This window comes from Mytilus trossulus, chromosome 10, assembly GCF_036588685.1.
Source record: "Mytilus trossulus isolate FHL-02 chromosome 10, PNRI_Mtr1.1.1.hap1, whole genome shotgun sequence".
Lineage (NCBI taxonomy): Eukaryota > Metazoa > Mollusca > Bivalvia > Mytilida > Mytilidae > Mytilus > Mytilus trossulus.
The window spans coordinates 58,312,326-58,340,164 of record NC_086382.1 but is presented as its reverse complement, the minus strand read 5'-3'; the positions used below and the strand labels follow the sequence as shown (position 1 = coordinate 58,340,164).

The following is a 27,839-nucleotide window of genomic DNA, read 5'->3' as shown; positions in this document are numbered from 1 at the left end:
GTTAGAACTGGCTTTTCTATTATTAGTATACAAGAAAGGCCTTTATTATTTTAGAGTTGAGATAGGTCAAAATACAAAATGTTTCAGTTAAAGTCTAGTAGCAGATTACTATAAAACTAATTGGCTTGTTCCGATTTCCTATCTGTCACCAATTTGATTGATTTTCAGATGAAACAGATTAATGCGGCAAAATATTCAATCATGATATTTATAATATTTCTAATTCCTTTATTTTAAAAAAAATCTAAAAAAGTTTCAATGAAATTTGAATAAAAAAAAATTAAATTAAAGAATTAACTAAAGGAAATCTGAAAATTCATGATAATAAAAAATATAAAGTAAAAGATTAATTATGTTTGTTATTATTAGCATACATGCTTCTTATCGGCCAGTGATACGTTTCCAATATCAGTACGCACGCGCGTACAGCTACTTTCTATGGAATGTCGCAGCTTGAATTGTGGTAGAAAACTTTCAATTGTCATGGAAACACAAAAACGCTTTCACAGCTGTTTTAGTTCCCACTTTTCAAATACATCAATAAAATAAGAAAATACGCCTATATAAAGCAGACTCCTCGATTATTTCCTAAATTTGCTCATAATGCTTGGTAGTACTAGTCCAAAACATACAAATGGCAACCCCAGTGATTATAATACAGGGGTTATCGCCGCAACTGATATTCCGGAAAATTGTATTGCTGGTCCACATCCCGGGGAGTTCAAATTGGGACAAAATTCTGTCGACGAACCAAATATAGACTTTATCATAGAGGTATGTAAAATTAAGCTAAAACAGTATCGAAATGATTTATTTTTGAATTGATAAAAGAAAAATGATCCCACATTGATCCATTGATTCTATGTAAAAAAAAGTATTTATTTAAAATTATTTTTTTACATTAACAATAAGATTTTCCTTTATAAATTGAAGTTTTATTTACAAGTCTTTTTAGCTGTTTAAAATTCGATTGACATATTGCTTTTAAGTTTAAATGTCACTTTTTGTCAAAAAGACAACTTGACAATAATTCTTTACACATTTATATAGAAAAACGATTTTTTTTTTCGGAAAATGAAAAGAATATAAAATTGTAAGGTGTCATTTGCTAAAATAAAGATTATTTTTTACTCTTTTTTTTTTATATTAAATGCGGATAGGTTGAAATTCGTCTGACGGTAAACTCTTGTATAGCTTACTACCAGACGTGAAAATATTCGAGTTCACGCTATAAGGGTAAACAGCCGAATTCCCGAAAAAAGCTGAAACAGTCGAATTCCTTCAAAACGAATAACTTCGTGTTTGAAAAAAATAAATTATTGCCCTAGTTTTTATATTTCGTACAAAACTTTTAAAGGATATTATTAATTACATTCAAATTTACGAATACTGACTGTTAAGAGTGATGCTTTTTTTTTTAAATAATTTAAACTTAAACTAAGAAGTGAATCTCAGAAGTATATAAAAATATATATCAGTCGCTTGGGGCAAGTAGTTGATGTGGAATACCTCGGTTTTAATTTCATAAAAACATGATAATTTTAATTATAGATACCTGCAAAATATAGACAAAAGAAAACCAGATCTAATTTTTGAAATACACTAATAGAACCGACTTAGGTCACAAGTTATAAATAGCACTTAATATAACCTTAACTAAAAATTTATTGCCCCCGGCTTTAAAAATTCATAAGATGAAAATTTGTGAAAAATAATTTTGTTTCTTAAAAAAAAAAAACAACCGGAAATGCTACATTCCTAGATCTGGCATAATCTATCTATAAAACTTATGATACTGGAATTATAGTAATCGAATCTTGTTTTCACACATGAAAATATGTATCATGAATACAAAACTCTCCTACAGCATGGAGAACTAGAATTCCTGTTTACAATTCCCAAGTCTGCAGTTGATGCCTATATTCATACACCAGATTAACTTATGTATTTTATAATAAAAAAAAGTAGTTTCTCAAATTTACTATATGTATACGAACGAGTATTGATAATTGTTGAAGGTCGTACGGTGCCCTTTAGTTGTTAGGATGCTTGTGCTATGGTCTTTCGTGGACAGTTGATTTACTGGCTCTCATACATGATCTTATTTTAATAAAAATCGTACAAAAACTCCTTTTAGATATTTCGGTGAAGAGCTGAAAAAAGGATCAAAAGCAAAAGCAGAGATATGATTGTGGGATATACGACTCCTTAACTATTGGAAATGATTTATAAAAAAAAAGATATAAACATCAAATTTTAACAAATTAATATCCGTCTGTTTGTGTCAGTCAGCTCCGAAGATCTTCACACATAATGCCTAAAAAAGTATAGAACATGCTCATTGTGGTCCTATTATGGTTTTGTGGATATATTACTCAATTTAGCTCCGATAAAACATATTTTATCTTCCATCTTATATACAAAAGCTTTCTTTAGATCCGACAAACCATTTAAAGTAAAGCCCAACTTTAAAAAGGAATTAGAGTATACTTGAAGGATATACATTCCGGTATCGAGAAAGTCCAAAAAAAACAAAAAAAAAAACCCAAACCGGCATATTCTCCTCCGCTATGCCCATACTATTATAAAGTTTGTCTTTTAAAATCAGGCGTAAATAAAACAAAACGTAATGTGGGATGAGGAATTGCACCGATCAGTTTAATTGTAAATTGTGATAATTCTGTACATCATGCATGGTCTCCAACGCTCCAAATAAATGGAAGGAAGTCCACAAATTCAAATAGTTTGAATCAGAAATTGAGAAAGTTCTATTGAATAACATATCATTAAATGAATGCAAAATATACTTGTCAATCTGATTAGGGAATTTTTCACGACAAAAGGTAGGCGCGAAACCGAAAAATATGTATGTAAGGAAATAGAATTACTCTTGATGTATGCAAATATTATAAGCGAAATTAAGAAAAAAAAAATCCCAATAGTATATTTTAACAAAATAATATCTGTATGTTCATGTCAGTACGGAAACCTAATGTCTAACTGTAGAGCATGAAGTTAAACATATATTTTACCTTCTACTAAAAACAAAATAACAGTGATGTACATAGGGCTATAGAATCGCGAAGCTAGATATCTCGTGAAATTTTTAAATATATATTGAACATACGAAGCCATTTCGCCATTATCTTTCAAATTCTCGTTGTTTAATGTCTGTTTAAAAAACATGTCTTTGTGAATTTTCTCTCGCCTTTATCGTATTTCAGTTAATTGCCACATAGTTTTTATTCTTGTCTATCATTGAAGGCGGCAGTTGTGGAAAACATACGTCATTGGATATGTCTTATGTGACTTTTATCTCAGCTATCTGACTTTTCATTTATATATCATTTTTTATTTTATTTAAAAAAAATAAAATCTAAGTAGTAGAGTCTACAGTCTGTCCTAGGCCCAACAGGCATGCATTGGAATCAATTGGTAAAATGCTCTATAAAATCAATACAAAACGTAAAAGAGTGTCCGTAGCCTTTGGCATTTTCTTGTCAAACAGCCATAGAATTCAGCTCCACCCAATGCACAAATGCTTATGAACCAAGTGTGTGCTTTTGTAAAACAAAGTCGAATGTACAGTTTACTTAATCGAGTACACCTTACGGTTAAAATGACATCACTGATTAGAGCGTTCTCGAGTTAAGTGGTTGTTATGTTTATACCTGAACGTCTGTTGTATTCACCTATATTATCTATTTGTGTTCGCTGCTTTTAAATTTTGTGGACACACTTTCTCTCAAGTTTTTCTAGTAGCTGTTGCTGGATCAATTTGTAATATGAATTGCTATTATCATGATCCGCACGACACTTAAACGCGAAATTTATCCGCCCACTTATTGCAATTATTTACACAAGAAACGTCAAATTATTTGCTGTATTTTCTAATTTGTCATGTTCCGTACTTAACGAGATAACAAACTCATCGTTGAGAATATGACAAGTATGTTATTAACTTTTGTCCTAAAATTAATCTTTTACCTTTACATGCGGACCTTAATTGAAGGTTACAATCAAGAGTTCAAATGTTGTTACAGCGCACGTGCTTCCTTGGAAACGACCGAGGTTAAGAAAGGTCTCGTAAATGTCAAGTTCTTTGTTAACCTTTGACGTCTACTTAAATTATGAATTAAAAATTTCTAAAAGATGATTTACTATTTCAGGAATTCCATTATAGGGATGTTTTGAAATATAAAAGAAAGTCATGGTCTTTACCGAAATTGAAATTGAATTTAATAAAAAGGAAAAAAACCGAAAATACAATACAATTCTTACTAACTTAAATAAATAAAGATATATAAGATTGAGAATAGATATGAGGAATATGTCAAAGAGAAAACAAGACGACAAAAAAAGCAGATCTAGACAACAACCGAAGGCCAACAATAGGTCTTCAACGTAGCGAGAAAATACCACAACTGGAGGTGGTGATCAGCTGACCCCTAAGTAAAATTGTGAATTAGATCAGTGAAAATTGACGTCACATTTAACTCCAAATATATAAATGAACTAAAATTTAAAAAATTTTATACAAGACTAACAAAGACCAGAGGCTCCTGACTTGGGATAGGCGCAAAAATGCGGCGGGTTAAATACTGCGTTTGGTATATTGACCTTTTTCAATAAAAAATATAATGTTTGGACAGATGTTTTAGTTGCAACTAACTAAATGTAGAAACAGTTACTGTATAAATGGAAACAATTCGTATTCGTCGCGTGAAATTCAGGATAAGATACTGTTAAAAAATTGAAACAAATCGGCTTAGATTTCTCGATACTCTTGAAGATGATCGCTTTAGCAAATATCTGTCTGCCAACACTAGAAATGTGGCAACATCCTGGCTCCTGTTACGCCTTTAAAAGAAACTTAAAACCGTGCTTCAACATCTAACTCGTCTTCTGTAAATAATTTTGAAGTATTTGAAAGTAAAAATGAAAGGACTTTCAATTAAATAAGCAAATAAATAATTAAGCAGCGGATTTAAAGTTGAAATATTTTATTTGTTACAAGATTATCATTTAGTCAAAGAATTTTTATTAGTCGCGTGCTCATTTAATACTAATTTTAAATATTTATAAGGAAAACATTAAATCACCAGTCAAACAATTATCAAAAGATTTTTATTTAACAGGTGAAGCACAAAGATGGGCGGATAACTCTTGATTTTGAATCATCCAATCAGTGGATAAAATATGTCCAGCCTGCACGAGACCGACACGAGCAGAATGTCGAGTTCTATAAAGACCGAACTGGTACTGTCTATCTCCGGACTACAAGAAAACTGAAGATGGGAGAACAGCTATACGCATGGTTCAGCGAACCATTAGCAAGAGAAAGTGGAGTTCCATTTTTGTCACTCCAAAACATTATCGGTAAGATTCATTTAAGATTGTTAAATATCAGAATAATTCATTTATTAATATAACTTATTTTTAAATTATTTTCAAGGCTTGTAATTTTTTTTATTTCAGTTACAACAGAACAATTAGAAATTTGGAAAATACATTAATTTTTAAACATATTATATTTTGTTTCAATTTATTTTACATTAAACTAAAAGAAGCAAATTGATATGTTTTTGTTATTTTTAAACGAAAACTGTTCTTAAGCTTGTTTCATGTAAAACAGTTGAACGTTGGCAAAAGATATTAAGGTGGCTCGGGTGTCTTCCTCCATCTTGGATTTTAAATAAGCAGATATCTTTGGTCTATATATTTGATGAAATGTGCAAATTTTGAGAGTTGTATGTAAATTATGTTAAAGACTTTTGATATAAATATAGAAAATTGTGTGTTTTAACATAACTTCAGTTGTAATTTTGTAAAAACGCCTTGTTTGTGTTTGATTAGATTTTTTCAAACTTTGCCAAATAAGGGGAGATAACTCCGATAAAGTAAATTTTACAATAGAAAGTGTTATGAATTTACCTATTTTGATATGTAGCAAGAAAACAAGTTCGGTGACCCCATTTTTTCTTTTGTTTATTTGAAGGCATGTTATAAGAGCAATATTCTCACATTTTATCTTAAAGTTCTTATAGTATGTTTTCGTTTTATCACACAAAATTTAATTTTCCATGAATAATCTATACAAAATCTGACAATTTTGCGCAACTTGTAGCGTGAAAAAAAGTCCGGTGACCCATACTTTTTAATACAGTTTTGAAAAAAGCATGATAAAAGCTTTATCTTGACAAGTTATCAAAAAATTCTGTCAGTTTTAATTAAGACGCCCCAGCCACCTTAAGGGTTCAATAAAAAGCCACATTGAACGCGGCAATCAAAAATGAAAAATAAAAATATTTTTTTTCATTATTATTTTTACTAATATTATCATTACTTTGATTATTGTTCTACTTCATATCCTTATTACGATTATCATTATTGTTATAATCATTATATTAAAATACTTTTAGGGGGAAATAAATAGCATTAAAATAATCAATATTTCTACATATTTTACTTGATATAATATTTATTGTGAATAAAAGTTCTCTGTTTTTTTCCAAGTTAATCCTTCTTATGAGAATATTGCAAATATGAATAAATAAGATTTCACGGGTATGATTGTCAATAAGACAAATATCTAATGAGAGCTAGTGCAAATGACGCGGAGGTAACTATAAAGCCTTCAACAATGAGCATGAAGTAAACTATAAAAAGTCACTGACAGTATTCCAAATGAAAAAAAAAACCAACGGCCTAATCTATAACACGACAATAAACGAACGAAGTTCCAATGAAGTTACCTTAACTATTTCAGTCATTACAATTTTATTCAAGATTGTATGAATTAAACTGAAAAAAATGAAAATACTATCTTCATTTTATAAATCCATTTTTGAATGATTGGTGCACTATTTGGCGGCGAAAACTTTTTGAACTAACTTTCCCAACAAAGTTGAAGCTATTTAGATCTTTTTAGGCTTTAAGCATTTTCCTCCCGTTTAAGTATATTTGTGTGTCGTTATGTATTTTTAGTTTGGGACAACACTGAAGACTGTTTCCGAGATTCTCTTAGATACATATTCCTGAAAGTTTAAGAAATATGTTGCTGTTGCTAATATTTTCTAAAGGTGTGAATTGAACACACTGGATTATAGCCTAAACGAATTGTCTCCATTGTCAGATTCATTGTACGGTAGACAAGTTTTATTCTTTCTCCGTTTTTCCAAATTTATCAATATTCCTATTTTCATTTTTAACACTTTATCAGTGTTATTGCAATCAATTACTGGATGTCGGGTTCTAAAATTTACCGTCTAACACGATAGGAACAATATAGATACCCCTCCACACACAAATGCTAAATAACTGGATAATAGGCAAACATAATCATATAACATAGTGATAGTTAGTCGCGGTACAGTAAGAAACCCCAGAGTTGTCTTTCTTCTTCCATTTTTTTGTTGGTTTCAGTGCTACTCAAACATTTAAAGTGTGCAGTAGCGATTTGTGTGACTGTTCGGCTTCTTTTTGTCATAGAATATTCTGTTTTTTCACTACTCTTATTTGGTTTTAATGGTCCAAATAGTACCTCCCTCTTTACATTATTGACTTTCGATAATTCTTGTCCTTTTTTTCCCCTCATACTTATATCAACATGTATAGAACCTTGGTAGTACAAGAGTAACCAGTGACTTTCCTATGGTAAACAGTTTATCCTAGTAGAAAGCAAATAGCTTGCCAGCGTTGCTACATTTATCTCAAGCTCAAGAAAATTATGATATATAGTTACTTACAATTTACATCAATGCCCTTTGGACTCTGATGCCATGGATAATTACCTAACTAGCAACGTACCACACAAAAAAACGCAAATAGAAAGAATTCAGTGAAAAGAAGATTGTTCAAACCAAAACAAATGAATAAATCAGTTCATTTACCATCTAATATGTCAACCATTTAAGAATTTCTCAATCCCATCTGAAAAACTTCATTATAGCTCTTTTTAATATATATATTTTTGTCTTTGCAGGTAACCAGCAATACAAATGTGACAAGTGCCAGTTATCATATAGATATCCAAACCCACTTAAAGCTCACATGATGTTCAGATGTAAAGCACAGGAAGAAGAAATCCAACCATTGAACCCTTACGGACATCAGTGGAACCCATTTCTAACTCTCGGTTGTAGCAGCTCAATTTCTTGCTTACCAAATACAGACTACACACAGTACTTTAGAAATATACAAAATCACACAACTGGTTATCTAAAAGAAGATAAGTGTTTTACAAATGCTTGGATGAAACATTTGTCATCAAAGTCATCACACTCGCGTTTCGATCAAAGGTGCATGTCACAACATAGTGAATGTTTTGAACATAACGCAAGATTATCACCTCCCAAACCGATAACATTTAGTCCAGCACAATCACATTACTTTCCTTTTCAACATTGTACCAATCTGTATTATAACTTGATACCAACATCACCAGTATCAAATGGAGCAGACCATGCTTCTGAAGCGGGGTGTAAAAACAAAGACTTGAAAAGAAACAGTGTTGTTCCTTTACCCTCTGAAATGGAAGGCGAACCCTTAGACATTTTACCCAAATCCCTTTTAACAAAATGTAAAAGTGGACATATATGTATTTTCTGTGGCAAATTTTATTCCAGGAAGTATGGACTTAAAATACACCTTCGAACACATACTGGTTATAAACCATTAAAGTGCAAGGTTTGCTCACGCCCTTTTGGGGATCCCAGCAACTTAAACAAACACGTGCGTCTACATGCGGAAGGAGATACCCCGTACAGATGTGAATTTTGCAATAAAGTTCTCGTGCGTAGACGGGATTTGGAAAGACATATTCGTTCCCGCCACCCAAAAGAAACAAGTGCATCAGTGCTGGACAGTGACTCTATCAAAGATAATAGTGATAATGAAGAAATTATTGTTGCTTAAATATTTATTGCAGTGTTGTTTTTCTTTGTGATTCTTTAATAAATGAATTCTAGCAGTCTCTTAAATCCCCACTGACAGGAACCTGTTAGAAAATTTAGTAGGAGGCTCGATTCTAAACTAACATGAAAAACCATATTTTTAGTACAGAAATAGTACGTATGCAAAAGTAGCTGTGTAAACTGTCAGAGCTTTTCAAATGCTGTGAACGAAATAAACAAGCGACATACCGGCATCTACTTCCTAAATAGATTCACTTTTCGATGATAAGAAGCATTCTTCCTAAGGTTGTATAATAAAAATGAATAAATAGTTAACTATTTTCAGACATTCAAATTATATAAGAACATGGTGCATTTCTTTCATGAACATCCAGTCGTGTAAACGAATTTCATTTTCAAATCAATGTACTAGTAAATCTGTCAACCAAATCTTTCATTATTATTGTCCATATCTTGTTGATTCGGTGCCTTTGGTGCACTCCTACCGAAAGTAGACTGTATAAATGAAAACGGAGTATTTGCACCCGAATGAGCCATTTGTGGAATGACATTTGCAGCATTCATCAGCACCCTTGGATCTTGAGAAAAGCAATTTGGTCCAATGTATGGATATGATATTGGAACAATATATCCTAGATTTTCAGAATTGCTTTGGTGTCTTGGCATTATTTTTGTACCAGTTTTGTTGCCATTAGAAGTAATACTTTCGCAGTTTGGATTGTTTTGACTTTTAACACTGACGGCTTCTGAGTTTATTTTGTCTGATCGTGGAAACACAACTGCTGTGTTGCCTGAGCTACCTGGCATTCTTCCGACATTTTTATATTTCTCACATGTTTTTGAACCTTTGTCAAGTAGACGTTTTGAACTTTCGAAAGTTAAATTCATCGGAGTTCTACTGTCAATGTCTTTCAAGCGCTTGCCATCATTTTCTGTTGTATCAGCTTTCCGTTTTTCACCCGATGGTCTTACAAGAGGCTGACTTGGTTCATTCACGGGTTTAAAGTCGGCAACTACAGATAGTGGATTGCCTCCCGTTAACGCGTCAGGAGATATTTTAATATTTAGTGTGATTGATGGAAAGGATGTGTTTGATGTCGCAGTCTCTGGTTTGACATCTGCGTGAGTCGCTTCTTCGGTTTCTGAAGCTGTAAAAAAAATCATAGCATATTAATAAAGCATCACACTTTTGAAAGATGGAAACTAGTCAAAAAGACGCTATGTGCGTTTTAAAAATAAATGTTTAATTTCTATTCCACAATGAAAATCTCCCAATTCTTCTAAAATGAAATTTTCGGTGGTATAATATACACACACATGCATATATATAGTGAATAAACTGACCAAACGGTAGACATCTTTCTTACTTTAAATCAACTTTTGCTTAAACTAACTGTACTTGGTTTCTGATAGATAGTTGTCTCATTGTCAATCCTACCATATCTCCACATTTTTACTGTTGTTTCCTGTTGAAAGCCAGAGCATTCAGCAGATTTCAGAATGTTTTTTTCCCAATCCAATGTGTGGATTCAATTAAAATAATGAAAAAAGTCATTTCATTAAATTAAGAACTTTTTGTATAAAGACATGATTTGAATAGTGGAACGTGAAAGCAAATGGTATTGCTTGCTTTTTTTATATATATTTACTCTGCTAATCTTTAAACTGTAGTGTAAGCAAATATTTATGTATATATATTTCTCTGTCAGTGGGTCTCTTGTGAAGATTTGTCTTATTGGCAATCATACCACTACATCTACTATTTTATATATACCTTCTAATGTGTTGATATTTAATCTCCTGGTCCATTTTTTGAGTTCCATCCTGTCATCTTCATCCAATCTCTGCAGTAGTTCTCTGACTTTTGTTTTTGCATCAATCAATGACAGCATCCTTGTACCTGCGAACAATTAAAGATTAAACTTGGAGTTCAAGGTTGTACGGCAGTATGATTATACAAAAAATAGGAATTAGGCCTTTACTAGGGCCGCATTTCTTTCTAACATAAACGATGCAAACGGCTAAGCGTACACATGTTTTAATCATTTCTTTCAAACAAACGTTTGCAAAATTTACATAAACTTTGACAAACTGTGCAAACCCTAAAATTGCGTCTGCGGTATGTCGTTTGTTTGTACAAACGTTACATGTGTTTCAAACTTCAACCTGATCTAACGAAGTATTTGTTTCAACGTTTGTAAAAAGTCTGTTTACCAACAACATGTGGATGCATTATTGAAAGCTCAAACAGGGTCAGTAAAGACTTATTACACGATGTATTTGTTTCTACTTTTGTAACGTTTAGAAAACACCAACAAACGCGACACAACGTTTACCAATTTTTGGTAAGAAAGAAATGCGGCCGACGTTACCAGGTGCTCGATTTGATAACTAACGTCTCTTCAGTGATGATTGTGACTAAAGTGCAAATTGCAAAATCTTATACAAACTATAAGATGTTTACAGAAAGCACTATACGAATTCAAAGTCCGAATAGTCAAAGATGACAAACACATTTTTTGAACATATCCGATACATGCGATATCTTAAAGTGTAATTGTTGAGATAATGTTTTCTTTATATGGGATCTTGTATGAATGATATCTTTCAAATGAGAAAAAAAGTTAACATTCACATGATCCATTAAGTGTATGATAAAGTTTCAAAATTTTGCTGTTTCAATATATTAATTTTTAACCCGGAATATCAAATCTGTATAAAATAACTCAAAAAGCATAAAGGATTTTGAAACTAACGTAAAAAATGTGTTGAAATGACAACAGGTGATTTAAAAATGTTAACGAAACTAACAGTACCTACCGTATATTTCTTCAACAGTGTCCGAATCCTCAGTTTCGTCGGACAGTTGACCATTCATATCTCTACCAGTATCCTCACTATTCACGTCATTCTGGTAACTATCTACGGAAAGTCGAGAACAAAGTGTCGGCCTATCATTCATGTCCTTGTCAGATAAATCGATTTCTGTTTTCACTCTGTCCGGTACAAGCGTTGGCGAATCAAATGTCTGACAAAATATTTTTGAATGTTTAGGGTCTGTGTCCTGCATGGAAGAATTAGATTGAACTTTATCTTGTTTTGAGCTGGACACCATTCCATAACTCTCGGACAGTATGAACTCTGTAGGGGCATTCATAGTTGCACGGGGAAGACCGGTTATATCGCGAATCATTCGGACAAGATCACTTAATTTGTTGACTCCCATCGCGCATGTTCGATACCATGACTGCAAAGGAATAGGCTGCATACTAGTTATGCCTAGATAGAATGGAGAATTTTCATATTTCATATTTTGTGGTCTTTTCTCTTCATATAGTTTGTATATTGCAACTGGGTCTCTTTCGGGAATTTCCGGTTGTTCCCAGATACACAACCTGTTTCCATGGTGATCATATTTACTATGCGCTATAGAGTTTTGGACATCTACTGGTTCATAAATCATGTACTTCTTTCCGTTTTGGTTAGTCTTGAGTTTGATATCACCCCACAGAAGATTTTTGTGATCTATAGCTTTCCTTAATCTAAAATGAACAATAAACAAGAAACAAAGTGTATTTATCACTGACATCGGAGTGTATGGACCCATTTCATGTGCAGAAAACAAATGGTTGACCTTTTCCAAGGTTAGTCGACCGAATGGTTCCGGTTGCTTTTTGCTGCCTTTACCAAGTTCCCTTAGTTTCTGTTGTTTGTATTTTAAAGCATTTCTGGTGCCTATGAAAACACAATCCCTGGTGACAGATTGTGGATAATTCTTCAGTTTAAGATATCGTTCTACACTGCAGAGCATTCCTCTTAAACTGGCGGGCTCGTACTCGTTGCCGTCGTGTTTTTTAACTACTGAGAAAAATGCTGACAGGTATCTATCGAGATGAACAGGTTGGACCAACTCTGGTCCCCGGAATTCGTTGATCGATCTAAGATATGTTATGAAAATCCGAATATCCGTATCTGTCTTTCTTTGGGTATTTTTGTTTTCCATATTAATACCAAGGTCTTCTTCACAATCATATACTTCGCTGTCGTTCGCTGTAGATAACCGTCTCTCCGTCGCTCGCCAAGCCTCAAAATTTTCATCCTCGTTTTCATTGGAAAAATCATCGTCGCTGTCAATCGTAAGACTGCTGGCGTTGTCAGGAGATGCACACGCTAAATGGCTATCACCAGAAACGTTTTCAGTCTTTATAGGTGCAGCTTTTGGAGCATTTGTTTCTTCGTCCATTTCACAAGTTATTTCGATGCAATCTGTACCACTGCGGAGTCTGGACCCAAATGTTCTTTGTAAAGTCTGGGATATCGTTACCACTTCAACCTACCAAAATGATTTTAAACAGCCTATTGATATGGTGTTACAAACATTACTGGAGAACTGCATACAATATCTCGTCAGGTCAACATTGATAACCATATATAGCAGGATATAGCTGCCTTATCGTTATACAGTGAAATATGTTCATGTCTCATATCTACGTTCAAAAACACATGAAACAGGTGTTATCATCCCACTACACTTTATCTGAAATTATACAAATTATCATGTATAATAAAGAAAAGACAAATTCAAGATTAAATGTCTTGGTGCATGATATATTCAGTTGAATTTTTGCACCTTTGCAATATTTTAGAGTTATGAAAAAATCTAAAACTGCACATAGATGGTCTTTTAAGAACAATGCTATTTGATATGTTATAATTCAAGATAAAATGGTTTGTTATATATTATATTAAGTTGACTTTTTGGACCTGAGCAATATTTTGCAGTGCTGAAAAATCGAGAACGGCATATGGTCTCCAGAACAATAAAATTCAACTTGTTATAATGGTAACGTTAACAGAAACACAGGAACATTGCCATGATAAATGTTACTATTCGACCATAATTTTATAGAACGATATTTTTATATTACGAATACAAATTAAACCTGATTTTTTATAATAATAAAAACGTGTTTCAACTGAGAACACTTGAAAAAGATAAAATAAAAATCCACATGATCGGATAAAATATCCATATTTGGTGTATTATACAGTTTATATCTATTGGTATATAGCTAAGTACTTTTTCAGTTAGTACCCCAGCTGCTCTCATATCAGGAAAGATAACGAAGATATAACAGTGTTATGCAATACATATTCGTCGCATACAATTCAATATTTCATATAAAACTAATAAAAGATTTAAATAATATCTCCAATATTACGGAGTTATTGCTGGTAGGATTGGGATATACTTGATATATATTTCATGTACAACAACAAGTTTTATATGTAAAACTTATATTAGCAAAAAAATGTAGGCAACGAATGCTTATTGAACAACGCTGTAACTCTATAGACTTGCCTGTTCATAGTCATATAGAAGAAGAATGTCAGGTCATCGACAACTATACACTAAATAGTATACTGTATATAGAACTACATTTTGCCACCTACACTTTTTATAATATTGGTGCAAGAGAGGGTCATGATATCCAGACTTGCCTGTTCATAGTCATATAGAAGAAGAATGTTAGGTCATCGACAACTATACACTAAATAGTATACTGTATATAGGACTACATTTTGCCACCTACACTTTTTATAATATTGGTGCAAGAGAGGGTCATGATATCCAGACTTGCCTGTTCATAGTCATATAGAAGAAGAATGTTAGGTCATCGACAACTATACACTAAATAGTATACTGTATATAGGACTACATTTTGCCACCTACACTTTTTATAATATTGGTGCAAGAGAGGGTCATGATATCCAATACAAGAACACCTGCAAAGTCATTTCGGTTTTGTGACAAATAATTCAACTAATTATTAAAAAAAATATTAAAACCTTTAATACTAAATTTTTGGCTTGAACATTTGACTGCATCTGTTGAAATCAGATTACTAACAGAGTAACACACACATTTTTAAGATGCTATATTTTCATACAAATCGGCACTCAGCAACAAAAAAACCCACAAAAAACCCAACACACTCACAAATTAAACAAGAATGTGTCCTCAGTACACGAATGCCCCACTCGCACTATCATTTTCTATGTTCAGTGGACCGTGACATTGGGATAAAAACTCTAATTTGACATTAAAATTAGAAAGATCATATCATAGGGAACATGTGTACTAAGTTTGAAGTTGATTGGACTTCACCTTCATCAAAAACTACCTTGACCAAAAACTTTAACCTGAAGCGGGACAGACGGACGGACGGACGGACGAACGGACGAACGGACGAACGGACGCACAGACCAGAAACAAGAATGCCCTCTTCTATCGTAGGTGGGGCATAAAAATTCAAAGCACCATGTAAAAGTATTACAAACACGATAAAATTATGTTTACAGCAAATTAGAAAATCCTTCGCGTATGCCGAACATATCAGGTTGGGTTTTCAATATTTGTGTTGTAAAAGACAAAGCCACACACACATACAAACACAAAATGTGATATCTAAAAACTTTATTGAAACTATTTTTTAACGGAAAAAAATTTGTCAAGATAAAAAAAGGTGCATTAAAATGGATTACACATCTACTTTTGCATAGGTACTTTTTCTGTACTAAAAATATGCAGTACTTGAAATTTACTTTTAATATTTATTACTATTTTGTTATTTTAAATTTATTGTAATATTTAGGTAGTTGTGTCCCCGGCGAAAATGAGCACCCCACTCTACCTGTATTTTACAGTACTTAATTTGTACTTGAAATTGAGGTACTTCAGATTTGTGGTTACTACCGTTACATTTTCAGCATTTTGAAAGTTTTTCTAGTTCAAATCTCTTAAAATTATGTTTTTTTTTAACTAACATGAAATATTGTATTATTTCTGTACCAAAATATTTAGTACAAATCAAGTACTGCAAAATACAAGTACCTTAATATTACAATAATCATGGTTTTACACTAGTAATTTTGGGACTCTTTATAGCTTGTTGTTCGGTGTGAGCCAAGGCTCCGTGGTTGAAGGCCGTACATTGACCTATAAGGGTTTACTTTTTTAAATTGTTATTTGGATGGAGAGTTGTCTCATTGGCACTCACATCACATCTTCCTATATCCAATGAGTATACATGCTGCATTGTACATGTTTAACAAATACCTGCACTGGAAAATAACATTAAGTCAGGGGTAATCCGTAACCTATGTGTAATTTAGGTCTCAGACAGGGTACGTCTATCGTCTAACTGAATTAAATAAGGATAGTAAAAAGAAGAATAAGCTACACAACAGCAGAACAAAGCAAAGCTAGAACTTTTGATCTAATGTGGCCTTCCTTTTCTCAATGTCTATCCGTTTCAACAGTAGACAAAGAAAGACAACAGTACATTTTAAGAATTAAAGATAAGAAGATGTGGTATGATTGCCAATGCGAACACTCTTCACAAGAGACCAAAAGGCACAGAAAAAAATCTTTCAAGATGTAATATTTATTTGGACAAACACATAACAAAAAACACAGAGTGGAAGTAGACAAGTGTTCATACGCATTCCCACAACAAAAAGACCTGAGAGTACTCGCAGTCACTGACAGCTAAAGAACTTCAACAAAGCCCGGCAATAACAACTTACTAAATAACTGCGTAAAACTGTGATAACCTTATACACGTCTACTCTTCTTTCAAACAGAATAACAGACAAAACATACCTACTTTTACATTTGAATTTCCGAACGTTGCCTCCTTTCAAAATGACGTCATCACTATATTTTTTTTACGGGAAATCTAATGGAATTGTAAAGAACCAACCAAAGACTGAAGACTGCGTTGCCATGAACGTATATATCGAGAAGGAAAGGTATCCTTTCTTGCAGAATTACCGTGGAAAGGGGGAGACGGTATTTCAATGAATTTAAAGATATGACTGTAAATTGTTGTTAGTGAAGGAAAAACACATGTCTAATAAGATTCAAAACAAGAAAAGTTTTTTTAATGTCCCTTTAGTATTTTCGCCTCTCTTTATCATCACAATCAATAACTTTAATTTAAAAGCGTGTCTTCATTTTGACCATGTGAATAAAATATGTAAAATAAAACAAACCATATAGTTTCTGTCGTAGCAATACCAAATCGATGTGGTGATAGGAAGGCATGTAAACTAGCTCTCATACTCATCCTCTTAGAATCAAGACTAACGCTAGCTGTACACAAGCGCATACAAAACCCGATTAAAACTAACGCCAATGTAATAGTTAGGGTATGGGATCATATCAGTTTTTTGTTTTACATTTGTAAAGATTATTCTTTGTGAGGTAGCTGATACAAGTCAAATAAAATCGCATTTAATGCGTCTTCATAAGAAAAACGAATGCATATGAAAATTAATGGGATAAACACTAGTTCTTGATATACTATTATAAAAAAATGTTGAGGGTTGAGTTGAAGACAGCCGAGAGTGAAGAAAGGACTTGAGAGAAGAGTCTCGTTCTTGTTCGAGACAATTCGTTACATACGAATCAATATATAAATAGCTATAAACATGAGTTACCCAATACAAGGCAACAAATCATCCAGTCGGAACAAAGATCGCCTTTAATGACGACGCTTTATTGTGCCAGTCGGAGCAGAGCTACAATGTATATGTCCCCAAGTAACTGTGTCAGTATATACCGGTAGACATGAGTTCACTAAATCTGATACGCAAACATTGTGGGTTAACACGACAGATGTAATATACCCACGACAGGACTATCTGTTTAGTAGATAAAACTCTGTTCCGTCTAGTGCCAATATCCGAAAGTACTTAATCCTAACTGATATAGGTCATTCACTGGACTGATAATTCTTGTTGGTCTGATAAAATCGCCTGATATTGGTTATAACGTTAAATATATACACAAACCGTCAGTTAGTGCTTGTTGTTGTTTGTATTGAAACCTGTGATATTCATATATTTACAAAAACATATCTATATAAAACGGAACATATAATCAATGCTATTTATTTATTTATTGATTGATTGTTGATTGTATGTTGAGAGAGAGAGAGAGAGAGAGAGAGAGAGAGAGAGAGAGAGAGAGAGAGAGAGAGAGAGAGATTTTTTGACGTTAACAAAATATACCTGCTCTATGAAATAATTGCATACAAATGTATCAATATAACGGAAGAAATTAGACAGATTGAGAATTTAAAGTTGTAATTGTTCATTTTAAGTCAGTTTTTAAAATACAAATCTTATTGTGTAAGAAAAGAAACTTACTATTAATATAAAGAGTGGTCCATAACATTCTCAATTCGTGAAATAGCTCTTAGATATCGTTCATAAACATGGGCGGATTATATAAATGTTATCACATCCTTTATGTGTTATTGCATAGCAACAAAGTGTTATCGTATAGCAATGTTTGGGTTATCATATGTATATCGTGTTAATGTATATGCCTATGGGTTTAACTGTAAAATGATGTAGATTTGTTATTCGTAAATTCTATTATAGATAGAACTTGGGAAAATTGATATATTACGATATGTAAGCTTATTGAATGCTTAAAATTGCATTGTCTTTTCAAGTACAACACAGTACCTATACACATGGAAACTGCCTCCTTTATACATTATAAAAAAACAATATTCAAGGTAAAAATCGTAATCTACAATGCGAAAGGTAATACACGGAAGCCAATACAGAAAGCAATCAAAGTTGTGAAATGACCATGTTAAAAAGAAAAATGAATCAGTTACGTTTGCAAGATTATCCCATAGTTGGCGATACTCAGAATAAATTATATTTTATCGACGTAAACTCATATTTTTTTTCATAAGTTGTTTCATGTTTACTCTCAGAAAATTTGTATACGAAAAAATATGTTGTACAAACAATACTTTTTCATTGTTTTAATTAATAAGACCAAGATTTGAAAATAGATAGAAAATGAATAATAATTTTCATTTGCATCTACATTACATTTATCACAGAGTAAGTACGGAGCCCCACATGCGAAGAGTAAGACATTATCTTGAAAAAGGATACATGTGGTTTAATCATTGTAGCTATCATCGTAAGAACTTTCAATTTTGTCGTCTTTTAGTTGAAATTGAATACCATATTCAAATAGGGAATGTCACACTGTTAAAACCCTTTTGAACCGGAACGAAGTGCCTTCTAAATAAATCATACAAAAAAAAAAACAATGAAAACAGCTAATAATTTATTAACTAATACAATTTGTGTTTTTTATTTTCAAGAACGCCAATTAAAAGTATCACAGTTGTCATACATACATCGATGATAGTAAGGTAAAAGAACAAAACTGTAAATACATCTTATCATCGTACATTTTTATAGGCCAGGGGTGGAGTACGGGGTTTGGTACTTTTTTTTTTTTTTTTACGATACACGCTTTTGAATAGGGACATCTGGTTGGACCCCCCTTTAGAAATGACTGTATCCGCCCTGCCTAGTGATACCAAATGCTGCTGAAATGAACTACTTAAAAATATGAAATGTCACTATATGAAAATTTGAATAGAGTATTTTGGTTTTTTTATCAACGCAATGCAAATTGATCATTTGTTAAAAAAATATTACAAAGGAGTAGATGGGTCAAATATTTTTCGTACGCTATAAATGCTTTTGAAAAACCACTATGATCATCAAATCGTTGATAGAAAAGTGCCACAATAACACTCATACCACGTTCAATACCGTGATCACAATGTGTTTCGTTATTGGTACCACTATCATTTTTGTAAATACAGAATTAAGTAAAACAGAGGACAAAATCCTACTTTAAATTAAGACAGTCTGACTTTTTATCCAGAAATGGTGAAAGATGTGTCTATCGAGTAAATTTCACATCGAATATCTATTCGCGTTTTCACTCTGTGTTATCTCTGTTTTCTGTCGAGCCTTCAATACGAGCGATATCAACACTATCCTTAATGATTTTCACCGGACTTGCATTAGCATTTGTATATTCAACGATCTTTTCTTCTAGTGATGTTTTTATCTTTGCTGCATTATTCTTTTCTATCATTTCTTTAATTGGTTGTGCATTTGCAATCGCAAATTCGACAATTCTTCGGTGATAAAACTTTGGCTTCACATATTTCTCCCTTTTTTTGTCTATTTGTATTTTGCCGCTCATAATTTTTTCCATGTAGTCCTGTGACACTAAACAAGCACGAAAACATCCTTTACACTTGTACGGACAGCCAGCTTTATGTTTTTTCCCGTTATCATCGGAGTACAATAAAGGTTTCCATAATGAACCACGTGACACACACTCAGAATCATTGCTTTTATCGCACCCACTTTCTGTTGTGTTTTGTTTACGGTGGTATGCAGACTTTGTTTTCCAGTAAAGAGGTGTAGGTTTTTTGTTACTGGTATCTACGTCCGGGTTGCTTTGAATATGTTGAATGGAAGGTGGTGCTGACCTAATTCTTGTATAAAATGCTTCCCTCATTTCCTGTTCTGTTTTGAAGTCACTTAGTAGTCGTACATTTTCTTTCTTGTCCTCTATTATGTTCACAGCCGATGCTGGCGGTTTATGATGACAAAGCTCTAAAGATTTTGCACTGATAGACAATTTATCATACACCACTTTATCTGACCTTGTTCCATGGCAGGTATGAGGTCTTTGAAGCAAAATCTTTGATCTCACTTCACCGGAACTATGCGTAATGGTACCACAAAATCTACCGGAGGCACTTTTAACTTTTCTTGAAGTCTGTACTATATCTTTAGATTTCGTTTTGAGCATACTACATCCTTGTAGAAATTCATCTCTTTTAACTTCTTGTCGTTCAATTTCATAATGTCTACGCCCTAATACAGCAGATGCACTCTTCGCTCGTTCATGTAATTTTGTCTGTAAGTCCTTTGTGACCGGGCTATATGGCGTTGGAAGTTTGTCGGGAGACACAGAAATGCCCATAGGAGTGAACCAAGAATTCACTGAAATTCCGTTAAAAACCTTTCTTAGGCTCCCATCAGAATCGACAACAGGATTTTGTAGTCGAAGTTTGCAGTAAACAAAGTCAAAACAGTCCTTCAGGGAGTTTGATGACTTATCGGTTATAACCATCATAAAAAAATGCGAGAAAACTATCTTCACACGAAATATATCAAAGACACTTGGCAACGAGCTTTTGGTGTACTATTACACATAATTGAACCTAAGCACGAACAAGTCTTCACAACCACATTAAGTTCCGGATGACATTTCAGGTTTAGATTTTATCATCTTATACTTCAGCTTTCCAATGAGGTTAGAGTAATGGCTAGCAACATGTAAACTATATCACATCACCAAGGAAATCGACTCGACATAAAACAAGAAAATTGAGATAAACGAGGTACAATTTATATTTCTAAGGCTAAAAAAGCTTCTTTTCATTAAAGAACTAATAAGCTGTTCGTTTCTAATAAGTAAATCGTCCACATAAAGAAATTCAATACAACCATTGAGAGATATCCACAAAGAATCAGTCAAAACTGATTAAATGTAGAATTAAATGATTAACAATAAACTAGTTTTATCAATTCCAACTTAATTTTTATTAACAAGAATACAAATGTATCTTGGGTTTGTATCAATTGCTCTTCGACAAATCCGGAAGCAGATATTCAGCGGTGAATCGACAATTATTTAATTAGTTTATCAAATGTCTGAACAGTTAACGTATATTCTTATTTAGTTTATTGCAAACTAATTTGATACTTTTTTGGAAGTCAAAGTGTTTCTGACGTTGGAATCGATGAAATTAATTATATAGAAGAAATAATGTTAATTTGAAGTAGGAATGCAGAAAAAAGAACTGATGTGGGTTAAGTTCCAAGAAAAGAATTCTTCGATGCAAGACATATAGAGCGAACGTTTATGCAGTATAAGACAGTAGTTAGCAGACAGGAAAGATGCATTATCGTTCAATATAACCGAACAGGCAATAGAAGTAGTCAGCTGATATGTGATGTTATAAATAGAAGTCGTTCATATAAAATTTCACTTTATAAAATTGAGAAAGGAAATGGTGAATGTGTCAAAGCGACAACAACCCGACCACAGAGCAGACAACAGCCGAAGGTTACGAATGGGTCTTCAATGTAGCGAGAATTCCCTCACCCGTAGGTGTCCTTCAGCTGGCCCCCTAAAAAATATGTATACTAATACAGTGATAATGGACGTCATACTAAACTCCGAATGATACACAAGAAACTAAAATTAAAAATCATACAAGATTAAAAAAGGCCAGAGGGTCCTGACCTATATTTCACCATATTTTGTATCATATACTACATGCTGAAGGTCTTAACGTATTTAGTTGTAACACATCCTTCGCTTTCAAATTTTTGAATATGAGCGCATCTGATGCCGGATGGTCATTTCAGACAGAAGCAACACATTTATACTATGTTACATTTCCTGCTCTGTGTCAATACAGCAGCTAATGTGCTTATTGTCGCAGCTTTTGTACTAGCATGATTTATTAAATACTTTTTCATTTAGATTTTATGTTTATAAAGTTAGAAATTATCCGCAAAAGAATCCAACTCCCTTTACCAAAGTTGAGCCAATAGGTATTTGATTATTCTTTTAAGCACATTTTGATAATGAGGCCCCTCATGGGGGTGTCCAAGTGATGACATAATCACAAGAAATCAAATAATTATGGATCCCATAAGGAGGCTCGAAATTTAGTCCATCGCGCATACATAATTGACTTTCATTTTGTTTTTAGGATATTAGTGTCAGCGATGAAAGTGAAATGAGGTATGCAGCTTTTGATCATTTAAATTTCATACGTAGGGAATTTCATTGGTTCTTTTTGTGTACATGTGCTTTTCTGATGGATTCAATTCTAGAAAAGGGCGTCATATGGAACAAATCTTGGAAAGGTTATTCGGTCTTTTTCATCACTCCAGGGTAAAACCAGCTTAGTAGTAGGTTCGAGGTAGTAGGTGCTTATGTACTAGCGTGATTTGTAACATTTTTTTCCAGATAAATTATCGGTTGACAAATTGATTGAAGAATATTGTCATATATTTGGTCATCACAATGTCTGGGTTCGAGCGCCACTAACGATGAAGACAAAATTCGTGCATAGCTAAACAATCTATAAGCCTTTTATTTCTAATTACTAGTAGTTTTAACCACCACTTAAGTAATACAACTGCTGTTAGACATTTCATTCCCGTCAGCACTTCTATAATGAAACGAAATATCAATGATTCGGTCGTATATTCTGTATTTTCTCAGCTTATAAAATTATGAACTTTTCGAAATTTTAAGGTTTTCGTACGTCATGCATAGAAGGCCATAGATGTTTTTTCTACAAATTTCGAAGTATTGGTTTTCAAGTCTCTGTAACTACATAGTTGATTAATCATTTTAAATGTTTTGATTCGAGCGCTTACGGATGAGTTATATAACCTCCGTGGTTACACGTAGAAGAAACACCCAAATGCGTAATATCTTATAAGGAAGGCATCTTAACCACTGTGTCAATTTTACTGCTGTTTGACATTTCATCCTGTAGTCATCACGCCTGTGGTGTTATATATGCACGAAACACCTACGTGTATTTGCTGTGAATTTTCTATTTATGAAGTGCAGATTTTTTCGAAACACTAAGAATTTTCTACCCCAGGCATAATGATATTTGGAACAACTTTTCGGATTTTTTGTTTTCAACGGTCCATAATTCGGATTTGATTTGTCCATACAACTGTATTTGACGCGTCGAAACGAGCAACTGTAGCACGTACGTTTGACTTCTACTCTCGTTATTCACCGTCAGTAATGCACTTTATGGAATAAAAGTTTCCTAGTCGTGAATGTTTGAAACATCTGGTTGTATATACACACCACCAACAGAAACGAAAAACTAACATTTTTTTAGGAGTTGTTTTATTTTGTATGATTAAATGAAAATATGATGAATAAAATATGCCGAAGGCAAGCAGATTTACGAGTTTTAAATGTTCTTTTTTTCCCTGCTTTGTACGGGAAAATAAAAATTGAAGGAATGTATAAACTTTTTTTATCAAAATTTTGTACGAATGAGAGCAAAAACATGCGTGAAATAAAAATATCAATAAAAAAAATATATAAGGAAAACGAGTGAAAGCCGTAAGCGCCCGAATTATAAAATTGTTTTCTTAAAATGTCCTTTACCTAGTAAAGAATATGGCAGTTGTTATTAGATAGTTCTTTTTCATATTGTTGAATTTTGTTTTTGAAGCACTTCTGTTTTTGTTATTCCTTTGTTTTCTCTCATGGTTAATTTGTTTTCCTCGATTTTTTTTTTTTTTTTTTTTTGTTTTTGTTTTTTGGAAGTAATCATACTTTATTGATATTTTTACATTTGTTAGTGGATACATCAAATACCGGTACCTTATCCCGGCCTCGTTAACCGTTAGTAGCATATAAATAATTTGATTAGTATTTGTTAGTTTCTTTAACTGTAATATATACATTCATAAATCATTGTAAATTATAATATATCCAACTAAAAACATTATCAATATAGAATGATCAATAAATCTGAATAGATAAAAAAAAAATAATAAATCATAAAGAATAAATAAATAAAAAACACAGAAGTTTTGAATTTTGGAAAAAAAATAAAAAATAAAATAAAATAATAAATATATTTTACTTGCAGGATATATTTATTCAAATATTTGCATACAGGCAATAACTTAGAGGAACCTACATGTAGTTATAAACATAGACAAAACATATAGCATATCTATATAACCAGCATAGATCAGTATTAAATTATAACATAGGTGGTGGTGTGGATAAGGAAAGGAATGTACGTATAAATAATTCTGGTACATAATGTACCAATTTTTTATAATAAACTAGTCTTCTTAAATCGGAAGCCAGGGGTCCCAGCAGATATTGGCCTTATGAAAAGGTTTTCTTTTAAAAAATAAATTCTTTTCTAGTACCAGAGATTCTCTGAGGTAGTTTTTAAGTCCTGTAAAATTTACAATATTTTCACAGAGTTTAGTTCTGTAAATATAGAATTTTGTCAGGAGTATTATTAAGTTTTTTATCCTATCATTTCCATTGTTACCTAAATTTCCAAATAAAATAATATCTATATTAACTGGAATCAATATTTGTGTTTGGTTATAAATCCAATCACCAAGTTCAATCCATTAATCTGATATTTTATGGCATGTCCAAAATATGTGCTCAATATCTTCAATAGCTTCATTACAGAAAGTACATTTATCTGATTGTTTTACCTTAATTTTAAATAAAAATTCATTTGTGCCTATGATTCTGTGCACTATTCTGTACTGGAACCAATGAAGTTTAGAGCTTTTTGTGGTGTAGAAAGACATATTATGCACCTTTTTCCAATCAAAATTTGTTTTTAATCTTAAAGACCATTTATCTTCACAAGTAGGCCTAGTATTACTTTTTTCTAAGAAAATATTATACATATCTTTTGATCCTTTAACTGACAAAAAAAATGTTCTAATATTAATTGGTAGAACTGGTCCATGAACTTTATAAATATTTTCTATAGAGATATTATGTTTAAGTGAATTTTGATATGATTTTATTGCTGATATAACTCCATTATAAACTAGAAAGTTAGATTTAATTTCATAAATATTTTTCCATTGTTCAAACGACATTAATTTACCCTCATTATCTACCAGATCATTAATTAACAAAATACCGTTATCAGCCCAGTCTTTATAGAACACAGATCTGCTACCTATTTTAATATTTTCATTATTCCAAAGTGAAACTGTTAAAAATTCTTCTTCATTTTTTGGTTTAAGTTTATTTTGCATTTCTGTCCATGCTTTAAAAACATCTTTCCAAAAGGGGTTTTTACATTTGTTTGGTGGGCCTAGAAAAACTAGATCTTCAATATTAATATTTTCTGTGCTTTCTATAAGTTTTTTGAGTTTTGAATTGTTTTTTAGCAACCGTCGGACCCACGTTAATTTTAACCCTTTTATATATTCTTCAATATCTAACATTTTCAGCCCCCAAATTTATGTTCCAGACATAATATTTTTCTTTTAATCTTGTCAGGCTTGTTTTCCCAAATAAATGAATATAGTGTACGAATAAGTTGTTTAAGAGTAGTATTGCATGGTGTTGGTAATGTTAGAAATAGATGATTTAATTTTGAAATAATTAGCGTCTTGATAATTGTTATCTTTCCCACTGGAGTAAGTGTTTGTCTAGACCAAATATTGATTATATTTCCAATTTCTTTTATTTTAGGATAATAGTTCAAAGATTCCATTTCTTGCAAATTTACAGAAAAGTTTATTCCTAATAGTGTTAACCTACTGGAACCCCATTCCAATCCCCACTTTACACACATGGTATCTTGACTATATTTTTTCTTTCCTATCCATACCACCTTAGTTTTGTCTAAGTTCATACGGAGACCAGACATTTCAGCATATTTATGTAATAGGCGGAGAGATGCGTCAAGGGACTCTGGTGTACCGTCAAGAATAATTGACGTGTCATCAGCATATTGAGAGATCAAATATTCAGTGTCATCTATTTTAATTCCCTTTATTTCTTTATTTTTTCTAATTAATATTCCAAGTATTTCTGCACATAAAAGAAATATATAAGGAGATAAAGGATCCCCTTGTCGACAACCCCTTTGAATTTCAAAGAATTCAGATAAAATACAATTTTGAGAAACTGCAGAACTTATATTTTTGTAAAAGGTTCTCACCCATTGTTTTATAGAGGGGCCGAAATTGAAAAAATCTAAAACTTCTTCAATGAAACTCCATGATACAGAATCAAAAGCTTTTTCAAAATCTATGAGAAGGAGCAGTCCTGGTAAATCATTTAGTTCTGTATGAAATAATATATCGTAAATAAGACGAGTATTCTCCCCTATAAATCTACCCGGAATAAAACCAGTCTGATCACTGTTAATAATTTGGGGTAGAACTAATTTTATACGCTCAGCTATGCAGCTTGATGCTAATTTATATGTGGTATTTAGTAAACTTATTGGTCGCCAATTTTTCATGAACTGTCTAGGTTTATCTCCCTTTGGTATACAGGTTATAATACCTTGTCTTTGAGTTATTGATAATTCCCCCTTTTCGTAACCATTATTTATAGACCGAAATACAAATTTTCCTATATCTATCCAAAAAAACTTGAAAAATTCATTTGTGAAACCATCTGATCCAGGGATTTTTTCATTTTTCATTTTTCGCAAAGCTGTTGTTAATTCATCATAAGTAATTTCACCCTCCAAAGATTCTCTGATGGTATTATTATTTTTTTTAATATCAGTATCAGGGATTTCATTTTTTAGGTTGACCTTATTCAAACTTTCTGTTTTAGTATAAAGCCTTTTGTAATAATTGTTTGCTTCTTTTAATATTTTGTCTTGCTCACTGATAGTGTCACCTTTTTCATTGACTAATTTTGGAATAGTTTTATTTATAAAATGTTTTGTTTCTAAATTTAGAAAAAAGTTTGAAGGTTTTTCTCCTTCTTCTATCCATTGCATTTTGGATCTGATGTAAGAACCCCTTATCTTTTCTTGTCTTAATACTTTAAGCTCAGTTTTCTTTTTTTCAATTTCAAAAAATATTTCTTCTGACAATATTTGTTCTTCTAGTTTTTTAATATCTTCTAATAATATTCTTTCTTTTTTATCTTTTTGTTTCTTCCTAAAAGAAGCATATGCAATTGATTTTCCTCTAATTTCTGTTAATAAAGTTTCTAAAAAGAGTTGATCGGTTATAGTAAATTGAATTTCTAAGTCATTTATCTTTTCTAATGTTTCTCTGTTGTATACTAGTGATGCATATTGTTCTTTTACTTTATTAATAGTCTCTTTAACAGCAGCTGAATATTCAATGTCATGTAAAAGTGAATTGTTAAATTTCCATAGACCTTTACCAATTATAAAGTTATTCATCTTTAAATGTAACATT

The 27,839-nt window shown here is 32.3% G+C and overlaps 2 protein-coding genes across 5 annotated transcripts; one reads left to right on the top strand and one right to left on the bottom strand.

Moving 5' to 3' along the window:
• Positions 1-603: 603 nt before the first annotated feature.
• Positions 604-9,043, top strand: LOC134688036 (PR domain zinc finger protein 13-like). The gene is made up of 3 exons (XM_063548503.1): positions 604-774; positions 5,139-5,379; positions 7,985-9,043. The coding sequence occupies exons 1-3, from the start codon at positions 604-606 to the stop codon at positions 8,914-8,916; spliced, it is 1,344 nt and encodes a 447-aa protein (XP_063404573.1). The 3' UTR covers positions 8,917-9,043.
• Positions 9,044-9,219: 176 nt separating this feature from the next.
• On the bottom strand, positions 9,220-18,204 carry LOC134688254 (uncharacterized). 4 transcript variants are annotated; one of them, XM_063548765.1, is made up of 4 exons: positions 18,132-18,204; positions 11,736-13,452; positions 10,690-10,815; positions 9,220-10,063 (listed from the first exon to the last, which is right to left on the bottom strand). In XM_063548765.1, exons 2-4 carry the CDS (start codon positions 13,156-13,158, stop codon positions 9,336-9,338), a joined length of 2,277 nt encoding a protein of 758 aa, XP_063404835.1. In that variant the 5' UTR covers positions 13,159-13,452; positions 18,132-18,204; the 3' UTR covers positions 9,220-9,335. The 4 variants fall into 4 exon arrangements, with proteins under 4 accessions (XP_063404835.1, XP_063404833.1, XP_063404832.1 ...); XM_063548763.1 differs by lacking the exon at positions 18,132-18,204 and adding an exon at positions 16,582-16,646; XM_063548762.1 differs by lacking the exon at positions 18,132-18,204 and adding an exon at positions 16,586-16,646.
• Between the last annotated feature and the right edge of the window lie 9,635 nt (positions 18,205-27,839).